The sequence below is a fragment of the Canis aureus genome, chromosome 22, assembly GCF_053574225.1.
Source record: "Canis aureus isolate CA01 chromosome 22, VMU_Caureus_v.1.0, whole genome shotgun sequence".
Classification (NCBI taxonomy): domain Eukaryota; kingdom Metazoa; phylum Chordata; class Mammalia; order Carnivora; family Canidae; genus Canis; species Canis aureus.
The window spans coordinates 40710237-40733684 of record NC_135632.1 but is presented as its reverse complement, the minus strand read 5'-3'; the positions used below and the strand labels follow the sequence as shown (position 1 = coordinate 40733684).

Here is a 23448-nt window from a genome sequence, read left to right as displayed (position 1 = left end):
TCTGTATGTTGGTAAATTGAACACCAATAAAAAATCAATTTATTAAAAACAACAACAACAACAACAAAATAAATCCCTGCCCAAAGAAGTATATAATCACAACCCTGTTAAGCGGGAGCGGGAAGTGGGGTGGGGAGTCAGGAAGGCCACACTGATTAGGTGGTCAGTAGGTGGAGGCCTGGAAGAAGACAGAGCCAGGTCAACGCGCGCTGTGTATATCGGGGGCGCTTGACCTGGAGGTCGGGGAGCGTGTGGGATGTGCTACTCAAGGCATGTGGCGGCGGTTCCAAGGAATGGGGTGCACGTGCACTCTGAGGCCTGTGTGCCTGGAGGGCTCAGAGGAGGAGGAAGTTTTCAGCACAGCTCAGCCTCTTGCAGGCTCAGCGCGAACTCGAGCTTTGACCCATCCGCTGCAGAGAACTCCGGCCACGCCAGCTGGGCCAGTCCACCTGGAGCCACAGAGGGCCGGCCCGATGCAGGGGCAGTCCTTACTGGCTCTTGGGGCGGGGCTAGCTTGCTCCAGGGAAGTCGGCCTGTGCGGCTGCCCAGCCAACCCTCCCGAGGGGCCGGGGGCCAGCGACCCCGAGCGAGCCCCGGGAGAGCCGGAGCACGCCGCAGCTCCGCAGTAGCGGGGCGCAGAGCCGCGCAGCCGGGCTGAGGTTTGAAAGGACCAACGAGACGCTCGGACGGCCTCCGGGCGTGCTAGAGCGTGCGCGGGCTCCAGGGTTGGAAGGGCGGTGACGCACTTCCGCCCCCGCGGCCTCCGCGAAGGCGTCTCGGGGCAGGTGCTGCGGGCGGGCCTCGGTGCCGAGGCGCCCTCTGTCCGCCGGTCGGCTGGGCTTCGCGCCGAGGTGCAGTGTGTCAGTGGGTCTGTGAGGGCTGGGGCTGGGGCTGGGGCTGGGGCTGGGGAGGGCTGCCTCCTTCACTGCCACTCCGCTGCTGCCAGTGAGCGCTGAGCCCAGTAGCCACCACGCCCCGTGTTCCTGAAAGTTCGCACCTCCTAGGCCTAGCAGGAGCACTGTTTCGGCTGTCCTTAAACAGTTTTTGTGCCCCTTCCTTGCAGGCTTCATGTGCACAGTCCATAGTGGGCAACGCTGGTGGGCCTTGCTTTGGGTCCTCTAGACGGCCCAGGCAGGTGTCTGGTCCCGTCTGGTGTCTTCTCATTATATATATGGCTCAGAATTTTGAGCAGCTGCCCATCGTTTGGAGGGTTCCGTTTAGCTGCTGTGGTTTCTATATCGAGGCTCTCCTTTGGGGTTCTGTAGTCTAGGTGTACTGGCCATCCCCTGCATCTTGTTTGCGCATTGTCCTAATGCTGGATGCCATTGACGGCTGCCTTAGGTGCCTGCCACCTCCTGTCCACTGCGTCACCCCCCACAAGTCAACAAGAGGATTGTCAAAATGGAGATGCAGGGGAGAAATTGCTTCTTTCTGCCTTTAGAGCAAATAATTTTCTCATCTAATTTAGGGCTGGACTTATCTATGGCTTCTTTTCCTTCCTAGTTTTTCAAGGTTCTATCTCCATGGCAACCGGGTTCTTGACAGCCTAACCCCAGGTTAATTCTTTTACTCCTAGTCTACATCACATATACCAGGTGACACTGAAGTCAGTATTGAAGTTAAAGGGCAAACCTGAATTCTTGTTTCAACTTTGTCACCAATTCATGACATGACCCAGGACATTTCAGTTTACCTCTCTGGGCCTTAATAATCTGCTGTATTATTCCTGCTGTTCAGGAAGCTAAACTTGTACTTGCCAGCAATGAGATGCCATTATAAAGGTACGTGGGCTGTGCATTTGAGGACGTACAGTGGGCGAGGATGGAGGGATAGGATGGAATTGGATTGATTGACCTTGAGCACCTATCCTGTTCATGGCTCTGTGCTGGTCATCCTCATTGTCACTATAATCATCACTATTCTTATTATGAGAATTTACCATAAGCCAAGTCTTATGCTAAATGCTTTGTATGTATTATTAAGCAATCTAATCCTCGTATCAATCTGTGGAGGATCCCCAAGACCACTCTCACATTCAAAGATTCCCTAGAAGAACTAATGAGATGCAGTTTATGGTTGTACTCATGGCTAAGATTTATTACAATGGTGTACTAAGGATATATAGCCAGATCATAAGGGAAAAAGACACACATGGAGTATGAAAGACTCTGCATGCAAGTTTCCTAACACTTCCTCTTCAAAGAAGAAATCACAAGAGGAATTAGAAAACACTCTGCAATGGATGAAAATTAAAGTCAACATATCAAAACTTACGGTATATAGTGAAAGCAGTGTTCAGACGAAAATTATAGCTGTAAATGCTTTCATTAAAAAAGAATCTCGGGACGCCTGGGTGGCCCAGCAGTTTAGTGCCTGCCTTTGGCCCAGGGCGTGATCCTGGAGTCCCGGGATCAAGTCCCACATTGGGCTCCCTGCAGGGGGCCTGCTTCTTCTGCCTGTGTCTCTGCTTCTCTATATGTGTCTCTCATGAATAAAAAAATAAAATATTAAAAAAAAAGAATCTCAAAAGCCTAGGTTTACACCTTAAGGAATTAGAAAACAAGAACAAGCCAAACCCAACACTAGCAGAAGGAAGGAAAGTGTAAAGATTAGAGCAGAGATAAATGAAATAGAGAATAGAAAAAAATCAGTGAAAGCAAAATTGGTTTTTTGAAAAATTCAACAAAATTGACAAAACTTTAGCTAGATTGACTAGGAAAAAAGGAAAGAAGATGCAAATAAAGTCAGAAATGGAAATGGAAACATAACTATTGACCTTATAGAGATACAAAGGATTATAAAAGAACACTTTGAATAATTGTATGTCAACACTGTCACTAATTGTACATCAAATTAGATAACCTAGAAATGGACAAATGCCATGAAATATAAATTACCTAAACTGATTCAAGAAGAAATAGAAAATCTCAACAGACATATAATAAGTAAAGAGATTAAATCACTAATTAAGAACCTCCCAGCAAAGAGAAGTCCTAAACCAGATGGCTTCACTGGTGAATTCTACCAAATATTTATTATTTGGTTTATTTTTTTTAGTAATCTCTATCCCCAATGTGGGGCTCAAACCCACAGCCCCAAGATCAAGAGTCAATCTACTATCAGTAGTACCATAATACCAAAGTTAGATAAGAACATCACCTGAAAGAAAATTTCAGGCCAGTATCCCTTATGAATATAGATGCAAAAATACTCAACAAAATATTAGCAAGTCAAATCCAATAACATATTAAAAGGATAATACACCATATCCAAGTGGGGTGTATATCAGAAATATAAGGGTAACTGGACACAGAATATAATAATAGAATGAAAAAAAACCTACATGATCATCTCAATCGATGCAGAAAATGCATTTGACAAAATTGAACATCCTTTCATAATAAAGACCTTTAGAAAACTGAAATAGAGAGTTTCTTAATATGACAAAGGGTATTTATGAAAAGCCTATAGCTAATATACTCAATGGTGAAAGACTGGAGAGTTTCCCTTTAAAATCAGAAGGTCTGGGACAAGGATGCCCACTTTCACTGCTACTATTCAACAGTGTACTGGAAGTTCTAGCCAGAGCTATTAGATAAGAAAAAAATGAAAAGATCCAAATTGGAAAGGGAGAGATAACTATCTCTATTTGCAAATGACATGATCCTATATAGATAAAATCCAAAAGGTTCCACAAGAGAACTACTAGCGTTAATAAATTCAGCAGAATTGCAGGGTACAAGTTCAACATAAAAATTAGCTGTGTTTCTATACACTAGCAGTGAACAATTCAAAAAAGGAAATTAAGAACACAATCCCATTTACAATAGCATCTAAAAGAATTAAATACTGAGGGGAAAAACATCTAGCCAAGTTGGTGAAAGACTTGCAGGTTGAAAATACAATACACTGCTGAAAGAAATTAGGCTTATACAAATGGAAAGAGATTCCATATTCATGGGTAGGAAGGATTGTTAAGAGGATAACCAAAGTTATCCTCAGCTACCCAAAGTGATCTATAGATTCAACAAAATCCTTATTAACAGGCTAACAGCTTTTTTCACAGTATTGGAAAAGCTGATCCTCAAATTCATATGGAATTGCATGGAGCCCCAAAGAGGCAAAACAATCTTGAAAAAGAATAAATTGGGGAGGGGGCCACTCAAACCTACAGTAAATAAATCATGGTAGTAGCATAAGGACAGACATAGACCAAAGGAATAGAATAGAGTCCAGAAATAACGCTCACTTATATGGTCAATTGATTTTCAATAAGGTTGTCAAGACCAAGAGGGAACGGAAGCCATTGCAAAAAGTGGCGGTGGGAAAACTGAATATCACATTCAAAAGAATTATCTTATACTACATATAAAAATTAGAGTGTATCGAAAACTTAAGATCTAAAACTATGAAACTCTTTGAAGAAAACATTCAAGAAAATCTTTATGACACTGGATTTGGCAACAATTTTGTGTATATGACATCAAAATCACAAGCAACAAAAGAAAAATAGGTAGATTGGATTTTCTTAAAATTAGCTGTACAAACGCCTAACAGGATAAACCCAAAGAAATTCAAGTCCAGACACAGTGTAAACAAACTTCAAATATCTAACGACAAGGAAAATGTTTTGAAAGCAACTAGAGAGAAACAGCGTATCACCTATAGAGAAACAACTGAAATGATCATGGATTTCTTATCAGAAACCAAGGTATTATGCTGAGTGAAATAAGTCAATTGGAGAAGGACAAACATTATATGGTCTCATTCATTTGGGGAATATAAAAAATAGTGAAAGGGAATAAAGGGGAAAGGAGTGAAAATATCAGTGAGGGTGACAAAACATGAGAGACTCCTAACTCTGGGAAACGAACAAGGGGTAGTGGAAGGGGATGTGGGCGGGGCGACGGGGTGACTGGGTGACGGGCACTGAGGGGGGCACCTGATGGTTTGAGTATTGGGTGTTATATGTTGGCAAATCGAACTTCAATAAAAAAAAAATATACAAAAAAAAAAAAGAAACCATGAAAGTCATTTGCAAGTGGCACAAAGTTTATCAAGTGATGGGAAAAAAAGGAACTACCAATTCAAGAATCCTATGCCAATAAAAATATCCTTTAGAAATGAAAGTAAAATCAGTATGTTATTAAATGAAGGAAAATTAAGGGCAATTGTCATTAGCACACCTATTCTAAAGTGATGGCTGAAGGAAGTTCTACAAACAAAAAAGAAATAGTAAAAGCAGGATTCTTGGAACATCAATACAGAAATAAGTGTATATGACAAATGTGACAGTTAAGTAGCAAAGGAAACTGGAGTGCATAAGTAGGGGAACTAGGCCTGGTGAATCCTAGCAAATAGACTGCGTTGATATCCTACCTTTATATGGAGAATGCTGCTAGGCATGGACTACAATGGACACCTTTTCAGGATATGGCACTACCATCTTCCACACAGCATATGTCAACAATACTACTTAAGAATTCTTAGATGACCTACGTTACATATTTAGCTTTCCCTAAGACGCACAATAAGATAATAGTGCGATTTTTATAGCTGAAAGTACCAACAGTGGACAGTTAGCTGGGACATTAGCTGGACCTTTTGTGACCTGTATCATTCCCCAAGAAGGAAGTGCTATTAAGAGAGAGAGTGAACTCTTAAAAACTGGAAAAGATCATTGGACAACCAAGCCTAAGCTCTTAGTGGTGTACAAATTAAGATAATTCACTTGGGCTCCAAATGTGATAATTACCTTAAAGTGTACCTCTCATTTAAGTTATAATGTCTAATTATGAGGTTCAGGAGTGGGAGAAGACCCTAACTGGCTGCAGGAAACCCAAACCGTATAATTAACCCTTATCACTCTATTTTTTCCCTTCTATACCTATCTCTGGAAAACTGGACTACTAGAATTTGCAAGTAGGAAAAAAGAGCTGAGGGCTAGGAGACTGAAACTCATCCCAGCCATGCTTGCTGGATTTGGGAAATTATAAATAATGAGTATAATGATCATGAATTATGAGGTTGAAAACTAAGGCGGTCTTGGCATGGCTCACATGTCAGAGGGTAGGAGATATTCTAAGATGTTCTAAATTATAGAAGAGAGGAGCTTCTGAACTAACCAGGGGTGAGTCTAAGCATATGGTGTGGGTTAGACATGGAGAGGACTGGATATAAGGTGAGACACTAGCTGTGGAAGGAGAGGAACAATCCGGATAGTCCTTGGTAAGGATTAGACCCTGGGAAGTCAGGGGCAGAGGGAGGGACTTCTTAGCTTTTGTCTGTAGTATATCTGAGCAACAATCCAGGCTTCCCTTACCACCCTCAATTTTACAACTGGCCAATAAATAATCTCAATTTAAAAACTCTTGGAATCCTTCCAACAGCCACTGACTCCAGAAAGAAACAGTCTCTGCAAGAAACAACAGAATAAGATTAACTTCCTGGACATTGAAATTATTCCCTTTAGCCTCATCTTGTTATTGTTGGACTCCTTGTACATTTTTCATAGCCCACTGATTGTTTTAAATTCTCTAGCATGATTGATAATGGACAATTGTACTGCCCTGGATTTTTTGCTGTCCAGTTTATGTGGGTTATGTGCCATTGCCAGTACCTCTTGCCTCACTTGGACTACTGACATAATTAGCTAGATTGGCTCTGGATGAGGAGCCTGACTATGGTTCAATCTGCAGTGGGTCTGGTTATACTATTGTATGTCACTATCATGGGCACTTTTGTCTGATTTTGCCTAAGATACAAGGAATGTATTTGACCCAAGCCCCTGTCAATACAACCAATTAGAGTATCTGATGACCTATGTGGTGGCTCATATTCCTGAGAATTTTTATGTGTAAAAAGTTGGGAGGTCTAGTTATAGGGGAATGGCTCCACCATGGTGCCCTCATAGGTTTACACATATATAAGCCATGCAGTCAAAATCTTGAACTACAGCTACTCTGACTCATGGCAGATCAACCTGTGATCCTTCTATAACATGAGAGGATGAGAGGAGCTTTAGAGACCTTCAAGCTTATCTCCCACTCCCTTCCCTCTCTCTTGTGGGAGGCAGTCATTAGACCATTTCTCATTGCCTCTCAGATTCTGAAGAGGTAGGAGGGTTTCTGGGTATAACTGCAGAGTGTAACACTGTTTAACTGTAGTCTAAAATCAGCTCCTCACCAAGGATGTTACAGCGACTGAACCCCCTTTTGTTTTGATGTCCTTGTTTTTGGTGCCTGGAACAAGGATCTGGGGACTGACATATTTGACATATGTCAAATATTTGACATATTTGGATACTCTTCCTTTTGCTGTTTACTTAAGTAAAACATTGTATAAATCTAAAAGTGGCTTATTGTACTTTACTGGTCAAGTCAGTTAGGATATGGCCTTGACCTTGTCTGCTGCTATGTGTTTAACAGGAAGAACAATGGAAAGAGTAAAACTATGTGGATGAAAATAGACTCTCTCTCTCCTCTTTAGTTTTGAACCAGAACACTGATCCGAACCACAAGAGACCTTCCTTCTGGTGGAGCATGACTTAATAATCAGGTTCTGAGAGGTCCTTGTTATGAGCTCAAACTCCCATAATTATTTTGCACTGAGTCCAGTTTTCTCTATCTTGTCACTAAAAATCATGGGAGCATTTGTTGTGTGCCCATCCTTCTTAATGACCTTTCCCAGGGTAAGACTCACTGCTGCCTACTCAATGCTCACAGACTATTAACTAGTGTCCATTTATGAACTTCTCCAGTATCCTCTTAAAAACAAACAAGCAAACAAATCAGGGAGCTCATCTGAGGTCTCCTTTGTTCTGTGATTTTTCACGGGTATGATATCTGTAAGCTCTCAGTCCCTGGGTTTCTAAAAGGAATCTGGGCCTCTGGGCTGGAATTTCATTGAAGCAGACATCTTCCTACTTTGTTCACCCCAAAAGACTATATATACAAATGGAAAATGGCCAGACCATATAGAAAAATAGAACTCTGATCCACAGTCTGCAGCAACCAATCTAGGGTCCAGAAAGCCAACCCATTATCTGCAGTAACCAGTCTAGGAGGTCAAACTACTATCCGTAGCAACCAGTCCAGGAAGCCAAAATAAACCCTGTAGCAATCAGCCCCAAATAGCCAGAATTTGCTTAATATACTCCCCCCAACCACTCACAGAAGATGCTTTGCTTCTAGTTAGCTCCCCCATGCCAACAATCTCCAATCAGAGCACACCTGAAGTCTCTTTCCCTGCCCCTCCTTTTTTAACTATAAAGCTTTATACTTCTGTACCTGATTTAGAGTCTATACCAAATGCAAGTGATGGTGGTTGAACGCCTTTGCTTATAGTAAGCTCTGAATGAATAGCCTTTCTTGTTCTTATTTTGGTGGTCTTCTTCTATTTCTACAATTTTGCTTAAAGGTTTAACTTCTCAACATGCTATGTGATGTTAGGTAAGCCATTTCCTCTCTCTGGGCCTTACTTTCTTCCACTGAAAAACTGGTTCACAGGGAGCCTGGTTGGCTCAGTCGGTTAAGCGTCTGCCTTGGGTTCAGGTCATGATCCTGGGGCCCTGGCATCGAGCCCCACCTCAGGCGCTCCACTCAGCGAGGAGCCTACTTCTCCTTCTCGCTTTGCCTCTTGCTCTCCCTGCTTGTGCGTGAGCTTGTTTTCTCTCTGTCAAATAAATAAAAGGGGGAAAAAAGGTTCAACCTTTATTCATTCCTTTATTCAACAAGTATTCCTTGGCACTTAAAGAAACGGCCATAAGAGGTGCTAGGTGTTGGGTGGATATTAGAAGCACCACAATGATGAAGGCCCTTAGCTGCTGTCTGGGAAGGTGGAACCCAGTAAGGGGATGGAGATCTAGGAGCAGGCATGTCAGAAGTCCGTGCTCTTCCGCATCGGCATCCATCCATCCATCCCACCAGTGCAGTGCGGCAGAGGAGGGTGGCCAGGGGGAGAGGGGGGCTGGGAAAGGATTCCCAGGGAGTCTTCTCCCCAGCGGCCCGCTCGCCCGCATCCCGCAGCGGCGCCCGAGGCAGTGGGTGTCCGTGCGGGAGCGGGACGCGCCCTTCGCTCCCGGTTTCTTTTCCCGTCCAGAAAGGAGGACCACAGAGACGTGGCGCCCTCCGCCGTCCTAGAGAAGCCGGAGTGGCCGGCGTGCAGCCGCCTGCGCCTCTCCCGCGCGGGGCCGAGGGGGGCCGGCGTGGGGCTGGCGGGGCCCCTGGGGCAGACCCCCCCGGCCCGGAGCGCCCCTGCCCGACCCGGGCGGCCCCCGGGCGGGCCTGGCGCGCACTCGCCTCCCGGGGGGCGGCCCGGGCCACGGCGGCCGCGGCCCTGGCGAGCGGGGCCCCCTGCGGCGCTGCGCTCGAGCTGCAGCCGGGACAGCCCTCGCCGGCCCGGGCGCGCCCGGTGAGTGCGGGGCCGGCGCCGCCGAGCTGGCTCGGCTCTGCCCCGGGCTCTAGGCCCGCAGGAGGGGCGGCGGGGGCCGGGCGGCGGCCGGGGAGCCGGGGTGCAGCCCCGAGTGCAGGGGCCGGAGGAGCGGGCAGGCAGCAGAATGAGTTCGACACCCCCCAGACCTGCGCCGGCAGGGGAAGCGCACGTGCAGCTGCGCAGGCAGGAGCCAAGCGCGGGCGCAGAGGTGTTCACAGAGCCCTGTGCGCCGCGACGAATGTCCAGCTTTTCCAGGTCACTGGTTTTTGCAGAGCTGGTTATGTCCGAGGTGGGTCTTGAGATGAATCAGACTTTGCCGGCGCAGGAGGGAGGCGCTGGATCTCCAGGCAGGGGGAGCTGCAGGTGCAAGGACACCCATTGGGGCAAGGCAAGGGTTTGGGTTTCTAACAGGATGGTGACAGGATAGGGGATGAGGGTGGTGGTACAAGAGATGATTCTTGGCAGGTAAGCTGGGTCTCTGAATAGTGAATGGAATCGTCTGCGGTGCAGAGGATTTGGACGTTTTGAGGTGCAAGTCAAGCCAAAGTCTTTGAGCCCCTGGGGTGCTGGGTAAGTCGCTGTGGGGACATTGTAGGGCAAGGACTGATTAGTGGCTGGGAAGTAGAAGTCTTGTTGGCTCTACATTAGCACTGTTTGTGTTTCTTAAGGAAAAAGGAAAGACAAAGGGCAGAAGCTTGGGCTCCCAGAGGTACAGGAAAAGCGGACATTAAGACTGGGAAGCTGGGAAGAAAGAGTAGGGTGGGGCATCTCAGAGAGTGTGTGGGAGTGGCAGAGTGCAGGGAGTAAAGTCAGAGTTTGGATCTGCCCTTTGGAGTCCGGCCTCCAGGGCAGCCTGAGTGTACTGAGGTGCCCTTAGCTTCCCCTGTGGCTGGTGACAGTGAGGAGGAGGGAGAGAAGGGAAAGAATCTCACACAGGGACAGCAGGGGTGGCAAGTGTGAGGACCGAAGGCAGCGTGGCACAGTAAAGAAGAGCCAGAGGAGGCAGACAGCCCTGGATTCTGTCTCCGTTCTGTAACTTTGGGAGCAGTAAATCTCTGAACCTCAATTTCTTCTTCTATAAAATGAATCTAATGCCCTCCTCAGAGGCTGTGAGGCATACACCAAGTAATATATGTCAAGTGCTTGTCCTGGACTCGATAGATGATAGTTGAACTTGTTATCAAGGGTTGGTGACCTCAGACAGAGGGCCCACTGCGGGGAAAGGATGGCTCCTGGAGCAAGGATAGTTGTTTTGGGCATAAGGATAAAGAGGGAAAACTTGTAGAGACTCATGAAAAAGATGAGAGGATGTTGGGAAGTTAAGATGAAGAGCCATGAGAAATCGACGGCTGATCCTCTATATCTTTGGAAGTGCGGGGTACAAATCTGCTGAGGGTTCTCTTAGACATTCAGAATCCAGAAACTCAACTGGCACGCCCTCCAGTACCTCTTAGTGCCTGGTCTGCCCCTTACTCCAGGCCTGGGTCTGGGATTGTCCTAGGGCATTTAAACACATGTTGTTTCAGGAGTCAGTGACCTTCGAGGATGTGGCCATCTACTTCTCTGAGAACGAATGGACCGGCCTGGCCCCTGCTCAGAGGGTCCTGTACAGGGACGTGATGCTGGAGAATTATGGGGCTGTGGCTGCCCTGGGTAAGGGTCTTTCCTTTTGGACTCTGCTTCTGCCCTTCAGAGTTTCCTGGTTCCTTCTTCCTCAGAAGCTCAGGAGTCTTTGATAACCCTCATCTGAGTGGGAACCTCAGGCCCTTGGATTCAAATGACCCAGCCTCAGTGGTTGCTGGGAAGTGGGAAGTCCAGGTATAAATAAATCCAGGCCTTGAAACAGACTTTATTGCCTCAGGGTGAGAGCTGCCTAACTCCTGACCCCTGTGCCATGGGTAGAGAAGGAAGAGAGCAGATTCTTGGTGCCTCACCAAGCTCTCAGTTTCCCACTTTCTCCCTATGGGAGACCCAGCCCAATACTGAGCCTCCTCATGCAGCTGTCTAAACTTGAGAGCTCCAAGGGAGGAAGAGAATAAGAAAGCTCAATCTCAATGAGTGGAATCATCTATTCGCTCACTGAAATTGTCATTGAGCACCTCTTACTCCTATTCCTGACCTTTGTAAGTCTCCTGGCCCCACTCCCCTGGGTCTCCTGTTCCTTCACCTGGACTTCCTTTTCTTGCTCTCCCTAGTTCATTCCCTTCTTTCCACCCCACCCCTAAAGACAAAGCCTGGGAAGAGCTCTGGGATCGCTCTATGTCACCCCACTCACTTGCCTGTCCCATTTCCTTCCCCTTAAGCAGCATTTCCATTTCCCAAACCGGCTCTGATTTCCCAGCTGGAGCGAGGGGAAGCACCCTGGTGCAAGGCTCCTCAGGGAGCTCTGGATGGAGAGGGCCCGAGGGGCATCTCCTCAGGTGAGTGAGGACACATGCCGGTCATCTGGCCAGTTCCCTTGTCTTGGTCTTTAAAATGTAATAGGTATATGTTCTCTTAACCTAGTGCTGTAGACATCAGTGGGATTCCTTTTTTTTCTTTTTTTTTTCCTGTGTTCCCATGATTTTCCATCTTCTTGAGTCTGTTATTCACTCTGGCTCTTCTTCATTCACCTATTTTGTCTCTTCCCCATTTCTACTGTTCTTATCTGTACTCCCTGACTTTTCTGTTTACACACTTAGGTGGCCTTTCTGCATTCCCAGCCTGCTTATAGTCCTCCAGATTCTGACTGCCCTTTGGGGTATCTCAGCCATCTTTATCATTAGTAATCAAGAAGTCTCAATAACCCTGAATCATATAGTTCCAGTTCAGGGATTTCTGGCATTCCTTTGCCCAATACAAGGCTTTCCTGTTCCTAATTTCCTAGGGGCAACTATGTCCCCTGTGGCCCCCCTGACCCCATTCTATCTTCTTCCTACAGGAACTCTCCTGTAGGCACAGTGGAACTTGAGCTGTGCCTCCAACTTCCCCATTCTCACAGTTCCTTGCTGTGTCTGGCAGTCTTTTCATATTAGGATATTCTCGATTACAAGTAACAACCCAGTTCAAACTAGCTGAAACAAAAAAAGAATTTACTGTTTCCTGGAAGTTGAAAGTTCAGAGGTAGAGTTGCAGGTACAGTTTGATCAGAGTTTCAGTCTTTGCTTTTTTCTATTTCTTTGTATGTTGGCTTTGTCTACAGTCTGGCTCCTCCTGTGGTGGTAAGATGATTAGTAGTTGTAACCAAGGCTCTGCTTCTTTATACCTCGGGAGAAAAATATGGGATGCCTTCCTCAGGCCTTTGTAATGTACCGTCTTAAGTCTGATGCCAACTCTAAACCAATGACTATGGCCAGGGAAATTGTGTGCACTGATTGTCTTGGCTTGGACTGCCAACTTCTGACACTGTCTCTCATGGAGTAAGTGGGATAGTTTAACCTGCTTGGCTTAGACTAGTGAGGGCTGCATTAGGAACTGGAGTTGAAATCACTCCCCTCCAAAGGGCATGGCTACTCCATAATGGTCGGGTGGTGGGGTGGGTGGTAGATGGATATAGGGAGACAACTACAACGTCCTCTGCATTCTCTCAGGATCTCAGTGCTTATTCTCCCACCAACCAAGGGAACTTCCCATCTTTGCTCTAGGCAGAAAGCCAACAGCTAAATTATTCCTTGAGTAAAATCCTAATGGCCTGACCTGCAGCAAACTTTCTTTTCAAAGTCCATTTTGTCTTAAGAGAATATCAGGGGACACAGTCCTTGACTTCAGCAGTATAAAAGGTTGTCTTTTGGAGGGTGAGGAATTGGTACATTTCTCAGGAGGCTTTGGATGGGAGTTACAAGGAGGCCAGACTTAACTAAGCCTGAAGAAGAGTTTATCAGAGTGGATTTTGCAATTAGAGGTCTGTCATTAGAATAAGAAGTGACTTCTGGAAGTGGCTGAGTGAGGCTGTGAGTCCATTTCTAATGGATGCCATAGACCCACCATTGAGCCTCTGTAGAAAGAGAAGGCAATAGCTAAGGTGGATAGACAGGAAGGAAGCTGAGAGACTGTGGTTCCCCAACATAGCCTCAGGAACAACTCTGTGCAGTTCCATCCCATCCTGACTCTCTTCCATATGAACTGGCTTTTGCCTCCTAGATGAAGTGAAGAAGAGACCTTAGTCTCCCCTGTTTCTTCTTGATATTTAAAATGAATGAAACATTTTCACATTTTGAGGAACTGATGGAATTGCAACTTCCCTGTACATCTGTTTTCTGTCCTCTATATTGTTATCCTCCTCAAATGTCAGGTCGCCTATGTACCAATCTGTCCACCCACCTTCATTCTCCCTTACCGCTTCCATCTCTGCTCCTTTCCTAACGGGCCCCACTCCTCCGACTGAGCCACCTTTATTTATATCTTGACCCTGGCAGGATATCCATTTCTAAAGCCTGCTGGGATCTCCCATTTTGAGCAGGTGGAAGAGCCATTGAACCTGAAACTTCAAGGAGAGGGTCCAAGCCTAACCTGTACGGGTAAGTGAGGTAAATGAACACTTTCTTCTCAGGCACATGTTTTCCTCTGTCTTTCTGTTGTAAACTATTAAGATTCCATTTTAGCATTTATGTTCTAAATAAACGACTCTCTAAAAATCCCCAAGTCAACCATTTAATGAAGAGGAAAGTTAAACCCCAAGCTTCCAGCTTTCATTTGAACATCACTGATTAATTAAATTCAAATGGGTCTTGGGTCTTAGGCTGTAACTGAACAGATGACCTACTGGCTGCTATGGCCAACCAATATTTTAAAAGTAAGTGCTGCATTTTATTCATTCTGTTAGTTTTTAGGAATCAGAAAGCAAGGACTATATGGCCCCTATCTTGCAAGGGCTCACAGTCTAATAGGACATTATACATAAATGTATAATTACAGCAAAGTGTGATGCTATGACAGAGATGTGAATAAAGCACTGTGGGAACAAAGAGCAGGCAGTCTTTGCCCAACTGTATCTGAAGTAGTTTGGGGAAGCACTTTTCATGGCGGACCTGGTGACTGGATTGAATGAGAAGACATTTCCATTTAGCATTGACAAGTATGAGGAAGATTCTCCTTGTTGCTTTCCACTGCGTGTGATAAGTTTAGGTTCCCCAGGTTTGCCTCAAAGGATTCGTTATTTCTGAACAGGTCCTTTGCCCTGAATCCTGGCCTGTTCTTCTCATGTTATAACCAGGACTACCTAGAAGAAGTTCTGACTTGTGTCCCTGAGGTTCAATTCAACTGTTTTGGGAGAGCTCCCCTTATGCTTGGCCTGGTGCTTGGGAATCATAGCCCTCAGGGACTCTGTCGAGTTTTTGCCTTTCTGTGGTATACCTTTTGGTTGCTTTCTGTGTGCTAGCCCTGTTGTGCCATTTCCCGCTAGGACAGGGCCACTGAGACACGAGGGGTGACACTTGGAGTGAAATGGACACACTAGTACCACTTGGTGACCTTACTCGCTCTATCATGGGTGATGATGACATTTGCAGCTTTGATTTGTTCTTTCAGAGGGTGTGTTGAAGAGTGAGAAAGAAGATTTTATTCTGAAGGAGGGAAGTTTTGAGGAGGCAAAGGATCACATGGTGCTATCAAGTGGACCCCGGTGGTGTGGCTCCCAGGAATTCTGGTTTGGAAAAACCTGTGAGGAGGAAAAAAGCAGGTTAGGGAGGTGGTCTGACTACTCCAATGGGAGAAGTTTGGAGAACACCGCAAATGATATTATAGAAGTGATTGTCAAAGATGAGATGGTCTCTGGCGAAGATAGTTCAGAGAATACTGGTGTTAATATCCCCCTTGGTATACATCAGAAAATTTTCAGTGAGCAGGTATTCTATATATGTGAAGAATGCGGCAAGTGTTTTGATAAAAATGAAGACTTTGACCAACATCAGAGAATTCATAATGGAGAGAAGGTCTATGGATGTAAGGAATGTGGGAAGACTTTCAGTTTTAGATCACATTGCATTGCACATCAGAGAATTCACACAGGGGTGAAACCATACGTGTGTCAAGAATGTGCTAAAGCCTTCGTTTGGAAGTCAAACCTGATTCGGCACCAGAGAATACATACTGGAGAGAAACCCTTTGAATGTAAGGAATGTGGGAAGGGTTTTAGTCAGAACACAAGCCTTACACAGCACCAGCGAATCCACACTGGAGAAAAACCATATACATGTAAGGAATGTGGGAAAAGCTTTACTCGGAACCCAGCCCTACTTCGACATCAGAGAATCCACACTGGGGAGAAGCCTTATGAATGCAAGGACTGTGGGAAAGGCTTTATGTGGAACTCCGATCTTGCTCAGCACCAGAGGGTCCACACAGGGGAGAAGCCTCATGAATGTACTGACTGTGGGAAAAGCTTCATCTGTAAGGCACACCTTATCCGACATCAGAGAATCCATACTGGGGAAAGGCCGTATAAATGTAATGACTGTGGGAAGGCCTTCAGTCAGAATTCTGTTTTGATTAAGCACCAGCGGCGCCATGCTAGAGAGAAACCTTGTAATTGTCAGATATCTCACCTTCTTGAACATTAGAGAATGCATAACAGTGATATTTGTTTATAATTCTTATGCTATAGGAACCCCAGAGACAAAACAAGGTGATCGTCCACTTTGTTATAACTTTAATAGCCAGTATTATCTTGTCCTCTCTGAACAGGTACCCTGTACTCTAGTAAGACTGGTCTCCCTGTTCAACCATGTTCATGCTAGGCAACTTTTAGTTGAGTATCTACCCTGTCAGGTACTATGCTAACCACACATACAGTCTTTAGTTTTTCTTACTCCTATTAAGGTAGGTACTTATACTCATTTTACAAATGAGAGATCTGAGGTTGAAAGAAGTTATAAAACTAATTCAAGGTCACTCAGCTAACATGTTATAGAATTGAGATTCAAGTAGGTCTATCTGACTCTGGAGTCTGCTGTTCTCTATTTGTGCACATTTCTACTTCTTCTCAAATTTATTTGCTCAACTTTCCCTAGGCTAAAAATTTCCTTCCTCATCTAAGACCCAGCTCCTTCAAATGAACAGACCTTCCTCTTCTACTTGTAATCAGTACTGTCCAAATTGGTATTTAACTATGTGCTGTCTTATATTTTTCTAATGTCTATGTGTGTTAGTCCAGCTAAATGGTTCTTGAAGATCAATACTGTATTTTAAGTTTTTCAAATTTGGAAACTTATTTATTTCTGAGTAGGTATAATGTGCTTATGGTAAAAAAAAAAAAAAAGTTGAAATAGTTTAAAAAGGTGTTCAGTGAAAAGTGTATCTCCTTGTCACTCTTGTCTCCTAATCTACCTCCTCAGAGACAGCCACTATTACTGGTTGTGTCTTCCTGGATATATTCTTTCTATGTGTAAGTACTTATTAATACTGCTTTCATAAGTCTACCTTATTGAAAGCCATATTTGATGTAGATATCAATGCGGTTACATTGCCAACCCCAGAATTTCTCTTCCTCAGAAGTCATGGTCCACCTTGAGGTCACCAAGGTAACTTAAGAAAGTAGCAGAGGGTAGTCTGGAGGTGCAGTCTTGGGAGACCTGATTTCCCCTTGTGTTATAAGATAGTACTCTGGGACTGGGAAAATGTAAACCAAGTGGGAGATTTTTTTTGTTTTCTTGGGTTTGTTTTCCCATAAAATTTTGTATAGCTACAATACCTCTCATTCCACTATCCCAAATCCCTTTCCAGTCTCTTCTCATCATGATAGCCCACATTCCAGAGTAAGCTGTATTATTAGAGAATGGTGCTGACCATCTTCAAGGGTTAGAGAAACAGAGGCCCTATTCAGAGAAGAATGCTGGCCAAAACAGATGAAACATACATTCTAGACTTCACCTTGAAAGCTATTTTTCAGCTTCCAGTTTGCCTCTCTGCTAATTAGGCATTCTACTTTAGAAGCTCCCAGCCAGATAATATAATTGCTGACTAAGGAGCAAGGAAGAGAAGCCAGAGGCTGGCTTGGATTAAACCACATACATATCTCTAGGGCCCCTGATTGCTGAAGCCTAAAGCCAGGTAATAAGGAGAACTTGGCTTAGCATACTCCAGTTAGGGTAACCTCTCGTTAAACCTCTCTATTTTGTACTAAATAGAACCAAGAAATGGAAATGAGTGATGTGAAGGGTATTTGGGGGAAGTTTATTAAGCAAATATCACTGAGCACCTGCTTGTATGCAAAGCACTATGCGAGGTGCTGAATAAACAATAGTCAGAACTGCTTCCTGCCTTTCTAGAATATTAATCTAGTGAGAGAGATTATGAAGGAATGAATGGTACAGAGAGGGAATGATGGAGAGGGAGCATATTTATATAAATAGGGAAGGTCTATCCTAAGAGGTAACATTAAAGCTAAATCTCAGAATGAGAAGAAGGCACATGTATCAATAATAGGGGAAGAACAGCAGCAGAGGGAACAGCTCTGCAGACTGATGTGTGAAGGGTTTGGCATGTTTAAGAAACCAAAAGGTTTTGGGTATAACAATGATCAAGGGTACTGAAAGGCACAAGTTAGGTTTGTAGACATAGGTGGACCAGATCATTTAATTCCATCCTAAATGAAAGCTATTAAAGGGTATTCAGTGGAGGAATGACATGATTGATTCACATTTCACAATGATTGCTGCCTGCTAAGTAGACAATGGTTTGTAAAGGGAGGAAAGTGAAAGGAGAGATGACATTCGAGACTGCTAGCAGTCCAGGTTGGAGATGATAATGGCTTGGAGTGGGTGGTAGTAGTAGAGATGGAGAGGAAATGTATTTAAGATATAGTTTAGAAATCAAATCATTGACCTGCTAACAGTGGATATAGGAGTAACAGGAATTAGGGACAGCTTTTAGTTTGTGGTCTGAGCAGCTGAATTAGAGAGCAGACCAGTTACTGGAATGGATAACACTGGAATGGAAATAGGTTTGGGGAAGGAGAAATCTAGAACTCTGTTTTGAATTAACATTTGAGGTATGTGTGAGATATACAAGTAGACATTTCAAGTGATGGTTGTATATATGGGCTAGAGCTCTGGGTTAGTTATAGCTAGAGCTTTGCACCTGGGAGTCATCAAATGAACAGAAGGTATTTAAAGCCATGGAAGAAATGAATGAAATCACCTGGAGCTGCACTATCCAATACAGTCCACTGGTCATTTGTAGGTATTTAAATTAAATTTAAAATTTAGGTTCTTCTACTGACCAGATTTTAAGTGCACAATAACTATATGTGGCAGTTGGCTACCGTATTGGATATTGTAGACATAGAACATTTTCATCATTTCAGGAAGTTCTTTCAGACAGTACTGGCTCCAGAGGGTATAGCAAAACACGAGGACCCAAGATAGAGTCCTATGAAACACCAATTTAGTATTTAGAGAGTTGGACAGGAGGAAGGCCAGGAAGAGATACGAAGTGCAGTCAATATTACGAGTGGACACATGACACAGGCACAGTTGAAATAGGGTTGAATGAACTAAGCTACAGGAGGTGATCATTAAAATCCTAAATATTAATAAGTCCCCAGGATGCAGATGATATGTATGTTAGGTGATGTCACTATCTTAAAATGGGAGAGAGATAATGAACAGGAAGAAGAATATAGGAATGGAACTATGAAACAGTTTGGACTTACAGAGGAGCATCATGGAAGTTGACCAACCCTAGGAACTCTCTCCCTCAAAGATGAAAATGTTTGTAGGTGAAGAATGACAAGACAAATTTTAGGAGTATCACAATGAAAGAATTATCAAAACATAGCAGAATATACATATTTCAGAGAGATTAAGAAATAGCATGTAGAAATGGATGGCCCCTACCAAGAGAATTCCTAACTGTCTTCCTTACCAGAGGCCTAGAGACAGGTACTTGAAAGCCCATATCAAAGACCATAGTCTGTGATGAAGGAATTGTAAAATGGAAGACCTTCCAATTTGTAATGACGCTTTCCACACATCTCAAAGTCAGAAGAGGAATGAAATTAATACTTCCTAAATTTTGGAGAAATATAAAAGAAAAATTAGAAACTTAATTTCTAATTTACAATTAGCAATATAAATAAATTGCAATTAGCAATATATTAAAATCAAAGTTGATTGTGGTAAAATTTTGTCTTCAAAATTTTCAGAAGTAGGATTGGAAAGTGAGGAAATATAAAAATAGTGTATAGAGTTATTCATATTGTGAAAATCAGCTGACCTGCCCAGAATCTCTTGGGGGAATGAATAATGAAATCCCTCAGAGGTACCTACAGAGTTGTCTTAGAAGCAATTCAGTTGCAAAACAGTGTCTGCAATTCTGAGCATGTCTTTGTCATGGCCAAGTCAGGGTTCTGTATTACTCATCTCTTATTTGATTCCCAGCATCCATTCTTCTCTCTGCAGACAAAACCCATATATTCTTAGGGAAAGTATCGTTTCTCAGCCACCTGACTTGGCTTCAGTCCCAACTCCATAAGCCCATGTCCATCACCTTGTCCTATTTGGTCACAGAGCCAATGAGCTATGAGGAGATATTTACTGGGTCTTCTGAAAGAGAGAGGCTTTTCTTTGACAACAGCCAAAGGAGGCATTCTCCGTCCTCCATATGATATCTAGGAAGATATGAGACCTGGAACTAAGGTAACACTTTTTTTCTGTTAAAAGGGAAGGTGAGGGGGAGTCTAGAGCTTCCTGGTGTTAGCCTGTGGGGCCTGAGGATGAAGCCAATACCAAAGAAGATAGTGGCAATGCAGACAAAAACTGGGTCCCTGGTGACATTGAGCCATCAGCCCAAGCCTTACCTGAAATAGACTTACCTCTGGACTTTTCAGTTATGTGAGCCATACATATCCTTTATTAAACTAGTTAGATTTGGGTTTTCTGTCATCTGTAACTTAGTCATATTGATACAGGCTTGTATTTGAAAGCCTGGCCTCTTATACAGCACCTTAATGTTACATTTTCTCCTGTTTAGTAGTCACATGAGCTATATTTGTATCTCATCTCAGTTGCTTGGAGTTTGAGTGGCTAAATAGCCACCTCTCATGCCTTAAACTTAATTTCATGAATACCACCAGACTTATTTGTCATGTCTTAGCATACCTTCCAAATGTGGATATAATACTCTCGGTTCCAGATTCTCTAGTAGATAACTTCCTATCTCTGATGTATTTTCTAGACCCACCCCCTGCCACCCGACCTATGTGAATTTGAGGTTTGCCATGTCACCTATATTTTAAGGTTGATTCTTGTGAAATAACAAAGTATTTTTCATATTCACTAAGGCTTTGTTTTAGTGAACAGTGTTCCAGTACTATTAAGAGGTACAGAGTCCCCTAGAGCATGTTCTCTGAAGGTGAAAGTCATTTTTCTGCTGAGTAATTGAGAAATGAGCAAAAAGATATTTCCTTTCCCTAGCAAAAAGAGAAAACAAAAAGAACTGGCTTTGAACCCCGCCCCCCAAGAATAGAACTATATTTCTGGTGTAAGTCATACAGGTGTTGGAGATAAGCCACTGTATTTTTCGGTCTCCACCCCCGATTACAGCCTGGACTAGTATGCTTAGTATGAAAGAAGCATGAGACCCATTCTGATCTCTAGTATATTGGACCCACTAAAGCTGATAAAAAGTTATTCACTTATTTTCAAGTATAACAAATACTTGAACAAATACAAATAACAAAATCTTATTTGTTGATAATATAAAGAGAAATGAGAAAGAATTGGTGTGAGAAAAGAAGCCAAAATGTAAATTTGTCTGAAAATCAACTGTTGTCCCAGGTGGTGTCCTGTACTATAGATTATTCTTCCCTTCAGATGTGTTTCCTGCCCACCAAAAGCACCCTATGGAGAGACTGACATAGGCTTTTGACTCTGCCCCATTCTCTTTGAGAACATAGTAATTCTGAATGCATGGAATCTAACCACCAGGCCCCAAGGTTATTTTATTTTCCTGGGAGACTCAAAGGATAGTCATGCCAAAGGGGCTAAGTTCCTCTGATGTATCTGTCCTAGAGGTGGCAAATCAGATTCCCTGATGTTCCTTTGAAAAATGCAAACCTTTATGAAGAGGAAACTAGAGAAGGGAGGTAGAGTAGAATATGCTGGAAACTGGTAGCAAAAAACATAAAAGATTTAAAAACCCCAGGATGTATACAGTGTAAATATTCTGAAAAGGTAACAGATACACCTGAGGAAAGCCACTCATGATGGCATTAATAAAGAAACTGAAAATCAGCTGAAAGCGTACATAAGACATAGGGACAATCTATTCATTCCTTTCAGCTTCCTTGGCTTTATTTCATATAATTACCATCTCAGAGTTTTGTGATAGCTATTGTCTTTTCAATCCTCTAAGATCAAGAAAATGTTCTTAAAATGAAAACCTATTATATCACTCTCTTTCTATAAGTCCTTTAATTATTTTTCTGTTGCTTAAAAAGCAAAGCCCAAGTTCCTTTGGTGAATAATCAAAATTGTATTACTGGTTTGTTTTAATTGATGGTTTTACTGTATCCCCCATCAATCTCCAACTTAGATCTCAACTACAGCCATAATTTTTAACCATGTTTTGCTTTTTCAAGGAATGAGGAATGTATCTGTGTAGGTCAGAGGTTCTCAGCTGGAGGTGATTGTGCTCCCCTTCGCCTAGACAATTTGGCAATTAGAGAAATTTTTTGTTGTCACAGTTGGGGATTGGGCTGCTCCTGGCGTCTGCCGGTAGAAGCAGGCATGCTACTAAATATACTGTAATGCACAAGGCATTCCGCCACAACAAAGATTATCTGACACCAAATGCCAATAGTGCTGCCTTTAGGAAAATCTTGTACAGGCCAACCTCATCTGGAGGTTTGTTAATCATTTCTTTGATCCTTTAAAAACCTGTTCAACATAAAGAGAATACCAGAATAGAAACACAGATTTATTAAGAGGAAGACTTTTTGCCTACAGTGGGTGATCAAGTCAGTTGCAAAATTAGCTGTGCTCTGCCAGCCTGCAAAGCCAATTTTCTCCCCTAGGTCAAAGAGTGCAGGAGCTAGAAATGAGTATATTCAAAAGGTGCCAGGAACACCCTCTGCTTGACAGGGGTAAGACTGCTCTTGTTCTAAGCACAGGCAACTGAAATAGGATGGAAAGGTATAGACTCTGCCTCTCCTCAAGTTCTTCGTGTTTCTCTGGAGCCAATGTTTAAAATATAATTGCTTTAGTGGAGATCTAGGAGTATGGAACAAAATCCTAGTTCTGTGGCTTAAAGACTAAAACTACAAGGTTAGGAGGCCCAATTCAGGATCTTAAGAATATCTCTGGTAGAACTGAATAACTGATAGATGCCCTTTCCTTCCCTGCAACTGATAATGTAGTGGACTTGATTGGTTTCTGCTCTGGCCTCCATCCTCCCCTTTCTTCTTTTTTAATAAAGGCACTCACATTTCACAGCCATATAGGATAGTTTAACTATACTACTGGCTAACAGGATGGAATCTGACTGGCTTAAATCATTTGGAATAATGCCATTTCCTTTGCTACATTTAATGGTTGTGACTTGGGTTGATCCAGAGTGGAGCTCAGGACTTTTGAAAATAGCTTCAGAGGGAGATGCCCTCTCTTGGATTTAAATTGAGAAGCATATAGCCATGGCCACGACCACCCTATATAGTGTCTGTGCAAACTGCAAAGAAAGTATTCCTGTGGACAGTTGAAGTATTTTTTTCATTTATAGTTTGTGTTTTTGTGTGTATCATTTAAGAAATCTTTGCCATACCCAAGGTAATTAACATTTTCTCCTGTTTTCTTTCACATGTTTTATAGTTTTAACTCTTACATTTAACTCTATAATACATTTCAAGGCAATTTTTTGTATGGGAATGGGCTAAGATTATTTTTTGGATATAACTATTCAATTTTTCTAGAACCATTTGTTGGACAGATTATTTTTCCCATTGAACTGCACGGTCACAATCCTATATATGAATCTATCACCAGACTCACTGATTTGTCTATCTTGATGCCAATACAATATCATCTTCATTACTATTATCTTTAT

The 23448-nt window shown here is 43.3% G+C and overlaps 1 protein-coding gene across 9 annotated transcripts; it reads left to right on the top strand.

Moving 5' to 3' along the window:
• Positions 1-833: 833 nt before the first annotated feature.
• Positions 834-23312, top strand: ZNF662 (zinc finger protein 662). Of its 9 annotated transcripts, none has more exons than XM_077865573.1 (6): positions 9396-9411; positions 9898-10002; positions 10959-11085; positions 11736-11852; positions 13827-13928; positions 14938-23312. In XM_077865573.1, exons 3-6 carry the CDS (start codon positions 11052-11054, stop codon positions 15966-15968), a joined length of 1284 nt encoding a protein of 427 aa, XP_077721699.1. In that variant the 5' UTR covers positions 9396-9411; positions 9898-10002; positions 10959-11051; the 3' UTR covers positions 15969-23312. The 9 variants fall into 9 exon arrangements, with proteins under 9 accessions (XP_077721702.1, XP_077721701.1, XP_077721703.1 ...); XM_077865572.1 differs by lacking the exon at positions 9396-9411 and adding an exon at positions 9596-9721; XM_077865576.1 differs by lacking the exons at positions 9396-9411; positions 9898-10002 and adding an exon at positions 834-851.
• The last annotated feature ends 136 nt before the right edge of the window (positions 23313-23448 follow it).

Excerpts from the sequence above, each read along its gene's own strand:
- ZNF662 (XM_077865569.1), top strand. The coding sequence starts at position 9,557 with ATGAGTTCGACACCCCCCAGACCTGCGCCGGCAGGGGAAGCGCACGTG. Across the intron at positions 9,722-10,958 it reads CAGAGCTGGTTATGTCCGAG|GAGTCAGTGACCTTCGAGGA; the intron begins GTGGGTCTTGAG and ends ATGTTGTTTCAG. Across the intron at positions 11,853-13,826 it reads CCCGAGGGGCATCTCCTCAG|GATATCCATTTCTAAAGCCT; the intron begins GTGAGTGAGGAC and ends TGACCCTGGCAG.